The 19,837-nt window shown below is 41.7% G+C and overlaps 1 protein-coding gene across 5 annotated transcripts in view; it reads left to right on the top strand.

The window, feature by feature from the left end:
• The window catches only part of LOC115481497 (signal transducer and activator of transcription 5B), a 380,894-nt gene extending 363,623 nt beyond the window's left edge, over positions 1-17,271 (top strand). For 4 of the 5 annotated variants that reach the window (XM_030220676.1, XM_030220674.1, XM_030220675.1 and 1 more), the window contains 5 exons: positions 2,390-2,556; positions 8,302-8,466; positions 14,816-14,864; positions 15,281-15,379; positions 16,957-17,271. In XM_030220676.1, the coding sequence (XP_030076536.1) occupies positions 2,390-2,556; positions 8,302-8,466; positions 14,816-14,864; positions 15,281-15,379; positions 16,957-17,083 (607 nt within the window). In that variant the 3' untranslated portion in view covers positions 17,084-17,271. The remainder of the gene's footprint in view (positions 1-2,389; positions 2,557-8,301; positions 8,467-14,815; positions 14,865-15,280; positions 15,380-16,956) is intronic. The other variant, XM_030220679.1, reaches the window with a different exon arrangement.
• The last annotated feature ends 2,566 nt before the right edge of the window (positions 17,272-19,837 follow it).

Raw genomic sequence — 19,837 nt, 5'->3', positions numbered from 1 at the left:
GTCCTGTCTTGCAAAGGAGATGCAAAGGTGACCTGCAGCAATGAGGGGTAGCAGGGGAGATTTGGAGCATGCCCGGTGAGGAATTTGGGGGAATAGTGGTCTGAGTTGTCAGCTATTGGATAATGTCATTGTCAGTGTGTGGTGCGCTAGGCTGAGGTCTACAGAGAATCCCCCATTACAAGTATGTAATCTTTCTCTGTTGCCACGCCATTGTGCATGCCTCTCTTTGTCCGTCCTCTATTGGTGGCTAGGAGCAAAAGCTACTCCATGCTAGGGATGTGCACCTATTTGAAACAACATGGGAAATGTAATGACATTTTCCATGTTTCATATTGTCTTAAAACTAAAATGATAGGAAAAAAAACCTGAGATACTGTGGTTTTTTTCCTAGTGTCATTAAAAGTGCATACTACAGGGCCAGAAAAAGCGCCATAAACTCCCCCCCCCCCCCCCCCAATCATCACCTGAGCCCCCTAAATGTTAGCATCACCTTCCCCCCCAACCCCAAAATCCTAACTCCAGGTAGGGTCAAGGATGTCATTTTGAACCAGGCGCCACAGTGAGCAGGGAATGACTGGGTGATTGGGGATCATTGCTGCTCCAAGTAGAGCACCAAGAACCCTGGTAAGAGCTGGGATCAGGATGGTGCTGACACTTAAGGGGAGGTCAGAGAAGTTCTAGGGGTTTTGGTGTGGTTTACTGTGAACATTTATTTTTGGGGGCATTATGAATGAAAGTACACTGAAATGGAAACTCTTAGAAACAACTTTGAAAAACAAAACAAAAATAGGGAAAAAACTGCAAATGAAACAGGAAGCTGAATAAAACAAAATGTTTTGCCTGCACCGCCTACCCCAACATACACATGCCTTACCTCGTTCATCGATGTATGGCTCTGGATTCCTATCATCCTGCCTGTCTGCATCTCTAGCACTAAAAATGTTAATTTCAGGAGATGTTTGTGCATGGTGTTGGACAGTAGTAGAAAGGAAAGACCAGTAGATGTTTGCTAGTCTCTTTCATTTCTCCCATTCTAAGTTACATTTTCAAGGAGATTATTCTCCTTTTCTGCATTAGCAATTTGTTCTACTGGTGATTGGATTTTCTTCATGTCCCAGTTAGAGAGCCCTGCTGTTTTTTTTTTATTATTATTCCTTTGGCTGCCTCCCTGAACCGGGCAGCGGTTCTTAGAGCCCTTGGAGGGGAAGAACTGTCATTGATGCCTTTGGGTTTCCTTTGTTTTTGTATCTGAATACATTTCAGGAGATATTCAGCCCATGGCTGTCAGTGGCTTTAAAGTTGCTGCCAGCTGAATTAGACTTGGATATTTAATGCCGGGCTGTGTCCAGGAACCAGCACTGACTATCCAGGTCCTCGACAGACCCAAAAGATATATGGGTGCCAGGACCCATATACCTAACAGGCAAAGATATAGCACATAAAAACCAGTGGCGTAGCTATGGGGGGCCTGGGCCCCTGTAGATTTGGCCCTGTACCCCCTCCTGCCGTCCCTCTCGACCCCCCCCCCCTTCCGCCATCACCGTCGCCTACCTTTGCTGGCGGGGGACCCCAACCCCCGCCAGCCGAGGTCCTCTTCTTTCCGCAAAAGGTCCCCCGCCAGCAAAGGTAGGCGACGGCGGGTTGGCGGCGGGAGGGGGGGGCCAAGTTGTTGGTGGTGGCAGGCTCAGCAATGGCGGGGGGGGGGGGGGCTAAAATGTGCCCCTTCACCTCGGGCTCTGGACCCCCGTCCCGCCAAAGTCTGGCTACGCCCCTGATAAAAACAGTCCTATCTGCTCATATAGAAAATCACCAGAGCCAGCATATCTTCTGGCTCCACCCCTGGTGCCACAACACTAACCGGTAGTGTTGCAGAAGATGCTGCTCAGTGAAGATGCTGCTCAGTGTTTGTATCATTGGAATACTTTCAATTTTTCAATCTGAATGTTATGTATTATGTTTTTATTGATTTGTTTATTTTTTTTATTTATTTTAAAATTTATATACCATCTCAAAACCTAGGTGGCTTCCAATAATACATACATAATAAAAAAAACAAAACACAGAAGATAGAAAACAATCCAATCATTACCCACTGAATTAGATGAAATAAACAGTATAATCACTACTTAATGCTGCCACAAAAAGCTGTGTAATTCTTTGATTGGTTTGATGCTTTTGTGTACTTGATTGTTTATATTTGGTTCATTTTATTAACTTTGTGAACCGCTTTGATGAATTAAATCAAACATTGGCTTTTCAGCAGCACAGTGTGGTTAAGGCTACGGAAAATCCAGGGACAACCTGCTGACTGGAGTTAAAGCAGGCAGGAGTCCCTTTGAATATCTGCGCCATTATTAATAGATATTACAATAACTTTTTTCTGATGCAGGGCGATTCACGGATTTGTGAACAAACAGCAAGCCCACGACTGGCTAGCTAACAAACCAGACGGCACATTTCTAATGCGCTTCAGCGATTCTGAGATCGGAGGTGTAACTGTAGCCTGGAAATTTGACTCGCGTAAGTTCAGTGGCCACGGAAAAAATTTGGCTTCCTGTAAGTTGCACTTTTTAGTTTACAAACCTTTCTGTGCTGGTGGGTTTTCTTTTTGTTCCTGCCTTGTTGTTTTGGGTTCTTCCTGCCCAGTTTGTTGCTGTTCTGTAGTGCAAATTCTTTCCTGTTCACTCAGAAGGAAAGTACCCAGCACTGTGTACTATCCATATCCACCACACACCAGGGTGTTTTCAGGTTTTATTGTAGTTTTCCTGGGAACTTATCAGTGTTTATTACAAGAGCAACAACAAAATATGGGAGGAATAGATGCAAAAAAAAATATGCCAAATATCTAAGTAAATATCAGAGTTTATGTTGGTGCAAAATATCACTCAAACTGTCCACTTGTGCCAATATGAAGAAGGAGGAAAGGAGTGGGAAAAGAAGATCAAGAATTATACTGGGGTGTTTTGGTAAATATGGAGTTGATATTTAGCCCACGGCTGGTAATCCACTTCTGGCTGCCCCCCCGGATTGCCACATAGCCAGACTACAAAAATTCAGGGGGGGGGCACATTTTACCCCTCCCTGCCCCCGCCGCAACTCCACATACCTTGGTTGGCGGAGGTCCTCAAGCCCTGCCAGCAGAAGACTTCCTCCAGCGCTGTTCTCTGTCACATTGCCTGCCCTGTGGCTGCTTTTCCCCTCACGTCGCGCATGCAGCAGAGAACAGCGCTGGAGGAAGGCTTATGCTGGCGGGGCTTGGGGACCCCCGCCAGCCAAACCAGACTCCCTGAAGCCCTGTGTCTGCTCCTCCCCAGCCTCTGAGGCTCGGAGCTGGCGTAAGGTTTGCCGCGGCCAGCGACCCAAATTTTGGTGCACTGGCCGCTGATCATTGGGGAGGAATACCTAATGCCCTGTTTAGCATTCATTTGCATGCTACTTACGCAAAGAGCCCTCGAGCGCGTTGTTTTACGTGCTCGAGGGCTCTAATCATGAAGCGGTAGCAAACGCCGGCGCTAGTATGGCGCTAACAGCCACTAGCGCCGGTGTTTGCTTTTGATCATCTGAGCAATATAGAGGGAGATCTGTTCTTCAAGTACTCTGGCCTCTTTCCTTCAAGAGCCTTGAAGACCAGAAATTTAGCCAGGGAAGTTTTGCTGAAATGGTTTGATATATGATCACATCACTTAAGCTTTTATCAGTTGTGCCTGCAGCATTCTGAATCAGTTGGAGCTGGTACAAACCCTTTATAGTCAGACCAGTGTAGAGTGTGCATTTCAGTAATTCAAGTCTTGATGTTATGGCGTGAACTGTTTGCTTTCTCTGTGTATACTGTGGTATGGAGAAAGGCAGTGTAGTTGTCGCAAATGATAGAAGCAGCTCTTAAAGGTAAACTTGCCATTTATCTGTATAAAATGGGCTTGAAATTGTTCTTCCATGTTAGGTTTCTTACATACAACATATATGAATAAAAATAGGACACCTAGTATCTTCTAAACATTTTCCCTTTGTTTCTTCTGACACTTTTGAGTAAGTAGCTACTGAGCATGTCGATTACTGCAGAGCCAATGTGACTGTTGAAAAGTAAGCTGTGTTTCTCTTTTTCCCTCGCATCTTTTCCAGCACAGGGAATCCAGTTTTCAGTTTATAGGATGTTTTAGTGTTGGTAGTAGATACTGTTGATGTGCAAGGGGAAAAGAGCCCAGCTCAATTTTTCCACAGCTAGGCTGGCTTTGCAGTAGCTGAGACCAACATAAAACCTATCAGTTGGTGAGTACCCTGACTGGCAAGACACTGTGGGCAGATGCTTGTGTGATGGTGGTCTTATCATTCAGGTGGTTTATTTTCCATTAGGACACTTCAAATCCAGTTGACGCTGAAGAGGAAGTCACTCTTACTTAGTAATTAGTTTTCATTTGTGTTGACAGGTTAATCATACTATTAATCATCACTAATCTGTCTTTCCAGTGAACTCGTACTTTTAGTGTATGATTTCGATGAGCTATAAATGTGCAAATTGAAATTTTAATGCAGACAGAGGAAGACATGAAATTTGTATAGGCTACTTGCATAGAAGGTTCTGTTTATTATTTAAAAGCACTTATGTACCACTCCTGAGAGTTAAGTGACTTGCCCATGGTTACAGGAAGTCACAGTGGAAATTGAACCTGTTTCCCTAGGTTCTCAGCCCGCTGCTCCTCCACTCAGATAGAAGACTACACAAAAAGCTAAGTCTTCACAGCCTTGGCAAAAAAATTTGAAGAGCTTTATAATCACACATTAGGTAGAGAGTTCCAGAATTTTGGACCAAGATAGGAAAAGGTGTCTCATTCTAGTAGGAGATAGTAATACAAGTAACAAATCTTTTGAGGACCTCAGCATCCTAGAAGGACAATGAGGTATTACTTTTGAAGCAAGGTAGAGAGGTAAGTCTGTATGATAGACCTTAATGACTAACTAAGATTTTAAACCTTATTCCAGCTTTCACCAGGAGCCAGTGCTAGGGTTACCATATGGCTCCAGAAAAAGGAGGACGGATTGAGCCAGCCGGGTTTTACTTCCATTGCTTTCCATTGAAAGCAATGGAAGTAAAACCCGGCTGGCTCAATCCGTCCTCCTTTTTCTGGAGCCATATGGTAACCCTAGCCAGTGCTGCTCTATCAGCAAGAAAGCCACATGATGAAACTTTCTGATGTTTGTAGGAACTGTACTGCTGTAGCTGACATAAGCTTCAGTTTGGTCAGGATATGTGATGCTTACTGTTTATATACCGTCTTCTTGGTAAACAGTACCAGTCAAGATAGTGCATATATACAGTTTAAAGCTAAAATATCAAAAACAAAATACATTAAGAACAGTGTGAGGGGTTTTTCTAGTGAAATAGGTGCCGGTACTCAAATGCCAGGGCACCCTTCAGGGGTGGGGTGATCACTGAGGGACCCACCCCACAACAGCCAGGCCCCCTGCAACCAGTCAGAATCTGTTACAAGGCAGAATTGGTGTGTAGAGCCTGAGCTCTTTCTTTTAAAACTTGGGACCATGGGTCAATTTTAGCAGACAATGGCAAAGGTGCTGGTACTCAGTACTCCCTCAAAGCCCTGATTAAAAATATATCAAGATTAAGGGAAAAATGTAAAGCCTTCCAACCTCTTCTTCTAAATTATGACAGTGAGGTGGTTTCTTCCATCAAAGTTCTAGGCAACCTGTTCCACTCTGCTGCAGACCTCACCCAGAAGGCTTTCTTTTCCAAAATTCTTTACTTTTACTACTTGTTTACCATAGTATATTAACACTCGTAGGAAGATCAAAGGGGGGGGCATCTTGGAGCATTAGGTGATAGTTGTGAACACAATATTTCTAAAGTTTCTTTGCCCAGGGACATAGAATAGAAAAAGAGCCTTAGTAAATTGGCTTCTGAAAGAGCTACTACTGATCTGGAAGGGGATTCCCATCCCTCTTCTCCCCCCCACCAGTTCCCCAAGAAAAATTTAAAATTCAGTGTGAACATTGTTGGTGGGGTGGGGAAGAAGTGAGATAGGTTTAACGAAACTTTGTTGAGGACTGATTTAAGTACACACCGTTCCCTTACAGTCATCCAATGCAAGTGACCTAACAAAAAAAAATCTTGCTAACATGTTTTGTGTAACTCAAAGTCTCCTGAGCTCCAGTCTGAGAACATTCAACCCCATCCTCTTCCAAAACTACTCCCACCACCTTAACAAAATTTACTTGAGGTAAGACTTCATTACCAACCACAACTTGCAGTCGTAGTGATGACCAGTGTCTCCAAGACACAAAATAGCCAATTTGGAGACATTCCAGATGATACCACTAGATGACAACCATACCTGCTTTTTATACATACAGTCTGAGAGATCTCAGCTCCATCCCCTGACACAGGCAGTAGCTGCATGTCATCATCATAAGCATACAACTCCTTACCAACGCTCCTAACGGAGATACGTAGTTGTTAATAACAGGGAAAGGGGAGAACCTTGTGGGACTCCCCAACTCAGTATCATCTTTCGAGACTAGATATTACCAAACCAAACCCTATAGGTTCATCCCTGGATAAAAGACTGTAGCCACCTCACCATTTTTCTTGTCAACTCAACCTGTTCACAATGCTCTATCAAAGAGGAAACCTCTACCATTTCAAATGCTGCACTAAGATCAGTAGAAATCAAGATGTCTTTATAAGACTTCTCTTATCCCACCAGTAATACACCTCATCCAAAAGAGCTGCCAGCTTGGACTCTGTCCCAGCACAATTTCTGAAACCAGCCAGTGTTACATTTCTATGTTATACAGTCAGACCAGCAACAACCCAAGTAATGTTCCCATCAAACCCCAACCTGGGTAGTAGAAAATAGTGAAGTTGGCCCGTGCCAGGATGAACTTTTATTGATGGGTTGAGAAGAACATCACCTTACTCATCCTTCATTAGAAAATGTAAAATAAAAAATGTCTGTAAAACTGGGTCCGTGGATCTTTGGCAGAGCCACCGGGGTTAGATTTCCTGCAACTGGATTCTACTCCATAGGCTTGGTGGTGCTTTATGTTGTAGAGGCAGTTCTTACAAACTCTACCACACCCAAGGTCATCCATTTAGCAACATGTCCAAGCCAGATTCAGAATCCACAATTACACATGCCTGGCTCTCAGCCAATGATAGTCACTGCCAGAGTAAAGTGAGGAAGATACAGAATAGTGGCAAAAATAGTACCACACATCAAGACTCATGGCTCTATAACCCAACATAGAGGTTGGTTACAATTCTGGAACAGAAGGAAAATGCTAGTAGAAAAAAGAAACTTCATTTATTTGTAGCTCAAGTTCAGTTTTATTTGATATACCACAAATTAAATGAATATAAAATAAAGGGGGAGATTATAGGGGATTGACAGACAAAAACTCACCATACCAGAAACAAAGGTACTACGAGAAGACAAACTCAAGAGGCAGTTACAGTGGTACCAAAAAGGGGAAAATAAGGTGGGAGAAGAAACATAAGGGAAGGTACATGTTCCCTAAACCTCACTCTAATCAAAGAAGAGGTAGAAAAAAAGGAAAAGAGGATTAGGTATTTTAAGAATCGTGGAAAGCTAATGTGACAAAATATGCTTTACGTGACCACTTGAATTTATCGAGAGATGACTTGGATCTAATGCAAAGAGGGAGACTAGTCCAAAGTGTAGGCACATTTTTCAAATGTTTTATAAGCACCCTATTATAGAATTTACCTCCATAATATTAATGCACAGCCAAATCTCCTTCACAAGTAGAACTGATTGTCACCCACCACCCCATGTCATAACTCAACTGTAGCTTATGAAAAATTGCGGTAGGAAAGTAAAGTGCATTGTCGTTGGTTGTCAAGTAGTTTGTTCCATCATCTGGTGTTTGGGGCCTTAATGTTTTCAACTTCAAAATTGGATTTTGTAATTATGGAGTGGAAGCAAAGAACCTTTAATTATATACTTTGGTCACAAATTTTATATAGGTGAAGTAAAAGTGCAATCATAAAAGAACAAGCTAGATTTTCAGCTTTTATGTTCTGCCGAAACTGCAGAGGGATTGTGGTTTCATCCACTGGCTGCAGCAATAATAGCTGGGATAGCTTGGGCCATTCTCACCATGCAGAACTGGACTGCACACCTCATCTCTGACTTAATGCTTCCTGAGTTATTTGATTTCATTGCCTATGCATCAGCCTGAACCCTTCTGCAAATGTGAACAAACTGGAACATAAGACTTTGTGGGGGCACATGATGTTTTGCTGTCCTCTTTTTTTCTTCCTTGCAGCTGACAGGATCCTGTGGAACTTGATGCCATTTACAACAAGAGACTTTTCTGTACGATCCCTTGCTGACCGCCTGGGAGACTTGAATTATCTTATCTACGTGTTTCCAGATAGGCCGAAAGATGAAGTGTACTCCAAGTACTACACACCTGTGCTCTGCAATTCCTGTAAGTCTGTGCTAAGGGCATTAAGGAATTGTATCCTGTACAACATAGATGACTGAATGCACTTGCCTTTATTTTTGATTTCCAAAAAGTCTAAGGGCCCTGTTTACTAAGCCGCGCTGTAGGCGCGCTAACTTTTTAGTGTGTGCTAACACTAGAGACACCCATACGAATATATGGGTGTCTCTAGCGTTAGCCATGCTAATTTTTAGCGTGCGCAGCTTAGTAAACAGGACCCTAAATGTTTTAGCTTTATAGCACCAGGAGATGAAATGAAATTATGCCGTGCACTGCCAGGCAGAGAAGGGACCTGGTTTCCAACTCAGGTCATCTGCTGACTGGATTGAATAGGGCTGGAGGTGGTGCAGAGGTGGCTGTCACAGACCCAGTGAGGAAGAGAAGCACACTTGCCCCCTAATTCTTTAATCTTAGCACCTAAATATAAGTGCCATTTGCACGCTTAGGTCATAGAATATTAGCAGTTATGTGCACGAATGTAACCTTCATGTGTGCGAGAGCTGGTTGAGCGCCAAGGAGTATTCTACAGCCTTAGTGTGCAACTCGTGGAGCGTGGGTGAATCTCACACTTAGAATAATATAAGTCACATGCTAAAGAGCAACATTTACACCTGGTATACAAGGTAGAGCCTAAATGTCAACTTATACTGTATTCTATAATGGAATCTGGCTCAGCACCCTGCACTTTAGCACTCAAATTTGGGTGACTTGTTTAGAATTGCCCCCTTATTGGCCAGAGTTCGGGACCATAATTAAAGAGTTCCGGACCACAGCCCAGGACCATTAAGAGCAGTGACCAAAGTAGGTATGTTGGGAAAAGTGGAATATACAACAGGGTAAAAATTCTCCAGGTAGTTGCAAAAAAAGGATTTAAGCCGTGGTTCTGAATGAGCTGGAAATCCAGAGGAGCAGGAGGAAACTGCTGGATCAAAACAAAAAGAAGGCTGGTAAATTTAAGCCATTTCAGGCACTTAGTAAGGAGCATAATTTTCAGTATGTTTTATTATCAGTGGCTCCAACTGAGGCAGTGTTTAATGTTCGAAAGTAGATGTTTGGTCATGGAGCCTGACCTTTGAGATAAGTGATTTTTATGTTGCTCTTTTAAACTTGCCCAAGAAGGCATCTACTGTATATAAGAGGACAAAGTTCAGTTATGGATATGCATGTGGTGCCCTGAAAAAGGTTTGGAAGTATGACTTTCTGAGACACAACGGAAAGCTTTTGGTCTAGAGTCTATAGATCATCATTGTCGGCAGCAGTCCTCCAGTCTTTTTATTATGTAGATGTTGAAAAGCCTACTGACAGGAAACTTCCCAATAAACACACTCAATGCAGTTCCCAATGAAAATAAATATAGTACAGTTTGTATACAGCAATATAAAATATTTGTGTGTTTATAGGAGACCTCAGTGTTAATTGTGAGCAATAATTAAGGTCAACCGCTCGACCGCAGTGCACAATACACTCATGAGTGGACCCTTTATTGATCGGGGTACACTCAGTCCACACCATCAATAGGGCTCCTAGTGTGATAAGAAAATGCTTAACTCAATAATGTGAACAAATCAGTTTATCGTTTAAAGCATATGCTGACACAATGTACCAATTTGATGGATGACTCCTGTCTTCTCTTAGTTGGTCCAAGCAGCCTTAAATGTCCAAACGTGACAGTATAAGTTGACAGTATAAGTCTCCATATCATGCATTCATGGGCGGATGCATTTCGGCTGAAACTTAATGCAGAAAAAACCCAATGCCTAATACTCACCTCTCAACATAACACGAACAAATTCATCACCATTAACACACCAAATCTGGGCCTTCCAATTTTGAACACCCTAAAAATTCTTGGAGTTACCATCGATCGACACCTAACACTTGAGAGCCACGCGAAAAACACAACCAAGAAGATGTTCCACTCAATGTGGAAATTAAAGAGTAAGACCTTTCTTCCCAAGGACTGTTTTCCGTAACCTGGTACAGTCAATGGTGCTCAGTCATCTAAACTACTGCAACACACTCTACGCCGGCTGTAAAGAGCAAATAATCAAGAAACTTCAAACAGCCCAGAACACTGCAGCTAGACTCGTATTCGGTAAAACAAAATATGAAAGTGCTAAACCCCTACGAGAAAAACTACACTGGCTCCCACTTAAAGAACGCATCACGTTCAAAATATGCTCCCTAGTTCACAAAATCATTCACGGAGATGCACCAGCCTATATGTCAGACCTGATAGACTTACCACCCAGGAATGCTAAAAGATCATCCCGCACATTCCTTCATCTGCACTTCCCCAACTGCAAAGGTCTAAAATACAAAGTAATGCACGCATCAAACTTTACCTACTTGAGCACACAGTTATGGAACGCATTGCCGCGCAACTTAAAAACGATTTACGAACTAACTAACTTCCCCAAACTACTGAAGACCCATCTCTTTAATAAGGCATACCACAAAGATCAACAAATGTGAATATACACAACTCCTCCACATATATTACAATATCTGCTTGTTATACTGCTATCATGATTTATCATTATCATGTTACCCAAGATCCTTCTGTAACACTAAATGTCTATTTTCTAATATATTTCCACCATTCTTGATGTATTATAAGCCACATTGAGCCTGCAAAGAGGTGGGAAAATGTGGGATACAAATGCAATAAATAAATAAATAAATCAAGCACAGCTAAAATTTCCAGTTTCAAATCAACACCCAAAATGTAAATCCAACTAAAAGTGTTAAGTCAAAACCACTCAAAACAGTTGTCCGAATGTGGTAGGAAACGACCAGAGTAGCGCTAACAGCCAAAAATAAGATGTGAAAGCGTTGTTCCTTTCACTGTCTCTCTATGGGTGGCAGCTTTTGTCGGCACATTGCGCTTTGAAGCGGCAGCTCCTGAGGAAATTTTTTAAGTTTAACGGAGGGCTCCATTGAGCATTTGCCCTTTCAGCTAAGTGCCACTGTGCTTTTGTCTCTTGACTGCTACTGAAATTAGTATATATTATTTAAAGTACTGACTACTGAAAATTAAAAAGATAAAAGTATGTGGAGGTTTTTCTGACTTATGACAGCAGTTTATGCTTGTTGCTTTCACTCCTTATTTTTAGCTGTTAGCCATACCCTGAAGTCTTTTGTGGAGTGGAGGAGTAGCCTAGTGGTTAGTGTAATGGACTTTGATCCTGGGGAACTGGAATTGATTCCCACTGCAGCTCCTTGTGACTCTGGGCAAGTCACCTAACCCCCCAGATACAAATAAGTAGCTGTATATACTATGTAAACCGCTTTGAGTGTAGTTGCAAAAACCACAGAAAGATGGTATATCAAGTCCCATTCTCCTTTTCCTTCAACATTTGGACAATTGTTTTAAGTGTTTTTGACTTACAGTTCTAGTTGGATTTGCCTTTTGGGTGGTGATTATATAGAGTACTGTAAATCCTTGTTATTTTTTGTTTTTGAATGACAGCTGCACCACCTTTGTCGGTGGGTTTAGTGACCAGCCTGGTATCATTGCGTAAGGAGTACAATGCTTTGAACTCCTCATTGTTCATTTTGACGTATTTTTTTCTTGGGTTCTGTGCTGTTAGTTCCCTGATGTCCTGAAGTTAAGATGGTCTGTAATTGAACAGATTCCTGCAACTTGGGGGATAAAGTACAACGCATTCAGTTAAGAGAACAGTGTTGGATATTCAAGTCAAAATCAGTAAAACCAGAAGGTTTAAATGACTGCATAGCGTGGAACACCATTTTATGATTGGTCAGTAGTTGTGACGTCAATAGTGAAAATGGATATTTTCTGAGTGTTTGGTCTCGCCCTCCTCTTCCTCCAGCAGCGCCATCTTTGCAACCACACGGGACTGGAAATACAAGGAAGCTACTAAAAAGTCAGCAGGTACCTGAAGAAGGAGGTTTTCTCCAAAACAAGGCCTTGTAGAACCAGTTGGCTCCTTTAGATGAGACTGCAAAATGCTAAAGAGAAATGTGTTAATTTAAAATTGGACATTTTACCTGTGCTTGATTGCCTTTGGACATTGAGGATTGCTTGGACCAACTAAGGGAAAGACTGGAGTCATCCAAAAAATTGGTACATTGTGTCAGCATATGCTTTAAATGATAATTGATTTGTTCACTTTATTGAGTTGAGCTCTTTCTTATCACAGGAGCCCTATGATGGTGTGGACTGAGTGTACCCCAATCAAATAAGGGTCCACTCATGAGTATATTGAGCACTGCGGTTGAGTGGTTGACGTTAACTATTGCTCACAACTCACATACAAATATTTTATATTGCTATTTTGATAGTAACATTTTGCTGTTCACAGTTGTACTGTATTTATTTCCATTGGGAACTTGGATACAGAACGTCAGTGGTGTAGTCACGGGGGGCCTTGGGGAATTGAGTTCAGGTCCTCAAAATCTGCTGGTTTGGCTGGTGGGAGTCCTCAAGCCCTGCCAGGAGCTTTCCTGTGGTGATATTTGCCGTTGTGCTGCCTTCCCTGCTTGCCCCTGCCTTGCGCACATGCTTGGTTTTAATGAAATTGAGCATGCATGCTGAGGCGGGAAAGCAGGGCAGGCAACATGACGTCGAGTGTCACTACAGTAAGGTCTCTGCTGGCGAGACTTGGGGACACCCTCCAGTCCAGGTATATGGGGTTGCAGAAGGAAGGCAGGGCAAAATGTGCCCCCCTACTTTGGGATCAGGGCTCCTTCCTTCCCAAATCATGGTCTGGCCTCGCCTCTGGAGAGAGTTTGTATTATATAGCCCTTCGGGCTCAAGAGTTGCAAAATTGACAGTGGCTGTAATAGATATTGGTCTTGTGGGTACTGTGAGGCTCATTTTCAAAGCACATAGACTTACGAAGTTCCATAGTAACCTATGGAACTTAAATACGCCTCAACTTTGTCTCATACTTTGTATGCTTGTGTGAATTTGAAGCAGTTCTGAATTCCATTGTGGGAGCGGTTTACTAGTGTGTTAGAAATTTGACCTGATTTGAGTTATAAAATATTTATTTGGAGGTGATTTGCTTTATCTCATCTAATAAGAAATGAGAGGGCTAGATTGTTTGATGTATTTATGGCTATATTGTCTATGTGGAGGGATAATACTGCTGTGTCCATGAATGCTTAGTGTAATGTTGCATGTCTCGCTAGAAAGTATGAGGAGGCTGCTGCAATTAAAAGACAGAGCTTCTCAATGTTTAAAAAAGTTTGGGCTCCTTTAGATTTATACTATCAAAATGCTAAGATGTGATTTGGAATGAAAACTCAGCTTATTTGTAGTATGGAACAATGTAATGTGTTTATATAACCCTGGGTTGTTGGGGGGTTGTATTATTAGTTTTCTTTGTTAATAGATTTAACTAAAAAAAAGAACAGGTAAGGTTAATAAGTAATTTATGTGTCATGTAGGACAGGCTGAGCCAATCATTTTGTAGCAGTGTTTCTCAAGCCTGTGCTAGAAGACCCCCAATGCAGGCAGTTGAAGCAAATCTCTATTTCATGCATATTCATTGTGGTTATCCTGAAAACCAGACTGGTTAAGGGGGGTATTCAAGGACCAACTTGAGAATTTAGAAGTCCTAGTGTAACACAGGTAACAACATAGCCCAGACTGACTGGTAGGCAGTGCAGGGAGATGTAGGAGGCCAGATGTTCAAACAGCATTTTTGTGGTTTGACATAAGAAGGGAGGAGTACCGCGTGTGAGCAGAATAACATACGCAATCCACTCATTTTGTCCAAGATGATGGTGTACTGGGGAGCAAAATGACAAGTTTCCCTGATAAGGAAGGGAGATCTTACAAGCAGCCGTACTCTGTGGCTGGCAGTTGAACAGTGTGAAGAGAGATAACTGGATGGGTCGGTTGATCTTTTTCTGTTATCTGCTATGTATGTTGTGCAGAAACAGCAGGAAACACACAAGCAGTAGAACACCTCGGTGGCTGAAAGGGGGCTTGGAAATATCTAACAATAATCTTCAGATTAGCTGCTTGTTTTACCGAAAAAAATAGGGGTTCCTCTCAGTAAAAGGGTTTGGTTGCATTTTAACTTTTTTATTTTGTAAGTTCCAACATTTGTGTTCTTTGGAATGTATGTTTCTGTCCTGTTTTAGATTATAACTTTTTCTCTTTTATTTTATTTTTTTTTTTTTAGCAAACGTTATTTTTCACACTGTCTAGACTTGCCTTTTATACAAGTGCTGTAGCAAGCTTCAGTAAACCATACATTATTTTAAATGCATTGGTGATTAGAAAGAAAACAGAATTTTGCCTTTTTGTTAATAGAGAGACCTTTGTAACCATGTCCATTCTCTCCCACAATGGTAGCAAAAGGTGATGGATACGTGAAGCCACAGATAAAGCAAGTTGTTCCAGAGTAAGTACAGTTCTTCCTGTTTCACTTAAGTGGGGGAGAGTGTGCATGTATGTAAACATTGTAGAGCATTTTGGTATAAGTGGCAGTGGTAACTGCCTGGACTCCATTTCTCAGGATCTATCAAAGTTATCAGTTGCTGCATCCTACTGAAGGGTGACGGCACACGCTGGATGGAAACCAGATTGGGCACAGAGTCATGATGAAATTCAGGCATACAGGGGCAGTGGTAAGAGGGAGGTGGATGGTGGAGCTTCAGTGAACAAGGCAACAAGGCATATTGAGTGGGTCAAAATATTCTTATCTGATGTTACTATGATTGCCTGGTAGCTCTGAACTGGATTGTGGAGCCTCAGGACAGTGAGCATTGAATCCTATTGCAAATTACAAAGTACGAATTGAATGCTTTTCTGTTCAAGGTTTGCGAATGCTGAGATGTCCGTGGGAAGCAGTTACATGGAGCAAGCTGCCTCACCCTCTGTGTGCTCCCAGTCCCATTACAACCTCTACCCGCAAAAGTAGGTACCTCTTCCCCCTTGCTTTCCTTCCTGATGATTAATATATGGCAAATATGTTTAGGCCAAAGCTGACTTCACAGATGCTCCCTCATTGAAGGAGCAGAGCCAGCTGCTTCTTCAGGGTGATATCGGATACAGTAATGTATACATCACACTGTAGGCCACTGTGCATATGATGTCAGCAGACTTCATTTCCAAAAATAACATAAAAAGTATAGCATATGCAAATATGTCTAAAGAGCCCAGACTTCATTTCAAGAAATGGTCTGCCTATTTTCTAGTTGTCCTCCTACCTTCTTATCCCTGAACAATTTCCAGTTTGTTTTGAAATCCGTAATACAATCTATACCACTCACCCTCTGCCTTCCAAAGAGGGATAATCCTTTGCATAGCTGATGATATAATTTTTTTCAGCAAATATGACAGCAGTGTGGAGAGAAGGAAACCTCTCCCATGAGATGTGATGTCATAGTTCACAGGGTTGCATTTTTTTCTGGCTTCAGCCATGGGCGACGCCAGAATGATGTTTGTACATAGCCTTGTGCTACCCTTGTGGTTATTAGTAGGCAAGAGCTGCTTTCCTGGCGTAACTCACACCTGAAGCCTGTGCACATCCACTCTGGATGTTTATCATGTTGACCGAGTAAAACGTCTAGGGAAGGTGACTGCAGCCAGTTTTTGTAGGGTCACCAGTCCTGATTTGTATGGATTTCAATATCAGTGGTAGATTTGTATCCTTGGCATTAGGACAGCTTCTCCGTCTTTACAAGATGGTGCAGCACTGCAGCTGAGGTAGAACAAGTAAATCACACAGCACAGTGACTGCTCCACTGAAGCTGCTGCTTATAGGCCAGAGGTTTTCAACCCAGTCCTTGAGGCACACCCAACCAGTCGAGGTTTTCAGAATATCCCCATTGAATTCAATGAAGATATCCTGAAAACCCCAACTGGCTGGGTGTGCCCCGAGGATTGGGTTGAAAACTCCTGTTACAGGCTTTTGCCTAGGTTCAAGGTTCTCAATTCAATACTTACACCTAGCCAGTCTGGTTTTCAAGATATCCTCAACAAATATGCATGAGATAGATTTGCATATAATGAAGACTGAGTGCGTGCAAATGTAGCTCAGGGATATTCATTGGAGATATCCTGAGAACCAGACTGGCTGGATGTCTCCTGAGTACTGAGTTGAGAACTCCTGGCCTAGCTATTGCAGGGCTTCCAAACCTGTCTAGGGACCTCACAGCCAGTCAGGTTTTCAGGATATCCATAGTGCATATGCATGAGATGAATTTGACATACTGGGTCTCCATTGTATCTGGGATAACCTGAAAACCCAGGACAGATTTGGGAAGCACTGGTCTATTGATAAATCTGCCCTGTATGGTGGGCAAAATCAGGACAAGGAAATCGGCCTATTCAATTGACCTGAAGAGCGATCTAAGCCCATAGTTGCTATAGCTTCTTCTTTCTGTTTTTCTCTCCACCGTGAACTTTGCCTCCCCACAACTGTCTATATTGTGTATAGCACTATTTGGCTAAGTCCTCCAATGCTCACACTCGCTGTTTAATTTTTACAGCCCAGAATCAGTGCTGGACCCTGAAGGCGACTTTGACCTGGACGACAGCATGGACGTTGCCAGACATGTAGAGGAGCTTCTCCGCCGGCCAATGGACAATCAGTGGATCCCTCACGCACAATCGTGACATTGTCTCTGGCACATTTGCAGGGAATGCATAACAAGGAAGACGTGTTTCTGGTCCAGCTCTGTTAAAAAAAAAAAAAAAAAATTAAAAGTAACCAACAACAAACAAACTGCTTTTATTTGGAAACAATATTCATAATGTGAAATGTTAATACTAATTGTTGGGTATTTTTTGTGCATGATGATGCAAGTGTGTGTTTTTTTTTATTATTTCTTTTTTTGTTTGTTTCATGCCTTGGGTTTGCTCTGATAAGAACCAAGAGGCTGTAGTGTTCAGAGGCTCACAGCACTGTGGATACTTTCTGTTGTATAAAATGCTGATTGTATGGCACCTTTTGCTGTTTTATTTTTCCCTCAAAAAGACTTTCTTAAAAATTTGCTTCATGCTAACTTATATGAAATTAATTTTGCTAGTTTGGTCCTGAAACATAAGATTAATGGATTTTTCCATATCTCAGTTCCAGATCACTGCCACTTTCCGAATTAAGTGTCTGATTTCTCTTTTATTACTATATATATATCTATATCTATCTATCTATCTATCTATCTATATATATATATATATATATATATATATATATATATATATATATATATATATATGGATAGATAGATAGATATAATATTTTTTTTCAGGGGAGAGTGGGGCCTTTATGTCTCAGAATGCCTATCCTTTTTTTTAGGAGGGTGGGCTTGCCATTCACCGTTTAAATATATATATATATATATATATATATATATATATATATATATATATATATATATTTTTTTTTTTTTTTAGAACTGCTTAGGTTTTCTCATGTCTTGTGTTTTTGCACTGTGTTATTATAAACCTGTGGAAAAAATAGGAATCCATTTAAAAAAAAAACCAAACAACTTTTAAATACACTCCTGTTTTTTGTTGGGGTTTTATTTTTTCCTAGTGGAAACTTGACTTCAGATGTGCAGTGGGTTTTATGCTTTTGTCCACTCATCTCCTTATTGTTGAATGTGCGTGTCTTCTTTCCTTTCTTTATCCAAAAATGTGTTTCCTTTCTTTAGAGTTGTATAAGCTCTTCTGCTGTAGCAATGGTGGTTACAAGTATCAGACCCCCAGTAGGGTTTGGGAGCAGAGTGTTCATCCCCTTTACCATGTGCGTTCTCAGCCTCATACAAAAGGATGTCCTCGGTTTGCAGCTCAGACCCTGCACTTGAGATTTTAGTTATAAAGAGGCAGAGAGTGATATTCCAGTTTACTCAGATGCTGCTGCCCCACTTTGGAATTACGAAGAGGCTTTTCTGAGCTCTGTTTTCAACCTGAACCATGTAACAATCTTGACGTCTTTAAGATCAGGTGTTGCCCACAGTTATAGGTAACAGGTAATACTTGTGGCTCAGCTTCTGAGTTCAGGGAATGGGTCATTTTTAGCTTCCTATGCCTCAGCCTACCTAGCTATGCCTGGGTAGTAGTTAATTAGTTCATGTTCTATAGTTGAGCATATTAGCTTGTGGACTGGCACAAGGAAGGCTTCTGGTGTGAATCAGCTGTGGATTGATCATGGTTGAAAGGCATGCTGTTGAGATGCCATTGAGAGGCCTTCTGTAGGACATTTTCATTTCCATTCTGTTCCTTATCTGGAACTGAAAATGAATTGGAATTGGTTGACCAAACTGATGAAAACTTATTTGGAATCTGAAATAGATCTATCCTTTGTGCCTTCCCCCCCCCCCCCCCCCCCCCCAAAAAAAAAAAAAAAAATTGGTCAGATGTCATCAAATTCTTGGTGGTTCAGTGGCCAAAACCTAAAAGCCAAAATCTCCTCACCACCCTAGTGATGGTCCCTCCAGATCAAGACCTGGGTGCATGGATGAGAAAATGTGCAGGGCTGTACCCTGGTCTGCTGCCTTAAATTCAGGAGGCAAAATGAGGAAACTTAAGCTTCCAGTCCAGAACTGAGAATCAGTGGGGGGAGGGGAGCTGTAGGGATTACATTTCTTAAAATGTGTAGTAGAAAGTAATAATTTCCTGTGTCCTTTTATCTAAAGCCAAGCAGGAACTATTTATAAGGAAATAAACATGCGGTTTAAATCAGTCACACAGATCTTGATGCTCCCTTGAAAACAAAAGGATTCTGTAAGCTGTTCATCACAAAATATATTTAAATTGTGCATTTTTATACATGAAATATGTTCCATCCTACAATTTTTCTCAAATATTGTCTCTACAGTTTACCATAACGATGGCCATAAAAAGTTGTTTGTATTAAAGGTTTGAATATAAACGTTTCAATAGCTTTATATGCCACTTTTCTCTTGCAGTGGTAGGAAAAAGGATCATATTTTGTTTGTGTGGGGTAGGTAGATAGTGGCAGCAGTTTATTTCCTGCAGTCCTTTCTGCCACCTCCCCCACAGCACGACAGTCTATAAACAGCATTTTGCACACTCAAAACTTGCTTTGGTACTACTGCAGGTCTGTCATACAAAACTCAAACAGTAGTCCAGAAAATACATGTCAAAGGAGCACAGTGGAGACAGACTGAGATTTTTAGTGGGGGAATTTGGATTTTAGTAGTAGCTCAAGCTGAGTTACATTCGGATACACTAGGTATTGCTAAGTTTGTTCCTTGGGCAGTGAAGCGTTAAGTAACTTGCCCGAGTTTGCAAGTAGCAGCAGTGACATTCAGAAAAAATAACGAAGGTATTTGTGTTCATCTTTAAGTGAGGTGACCGCGTAGCACCATAATCTAAGGGACAGACTGTGAGCCCTCACCCCGC

Source organism: Microcaecilia unicolor, chromosome 12 (assembly GCF_901765095.1).
Source record: "Microcaecilia unicolor chromosome 12, aMicUni1.1, whole genome shotgun sequence".
Lineage (NCBI taxonomy): Eukaryota > Metazoa > Chordata > Amphibia > Gymnophiona > Siphonopidae > Microcaecilia > Microcaecilia unicolor.
This window is presented reverse-complemented; position numbering and strand designations above follow the sequence as displayed.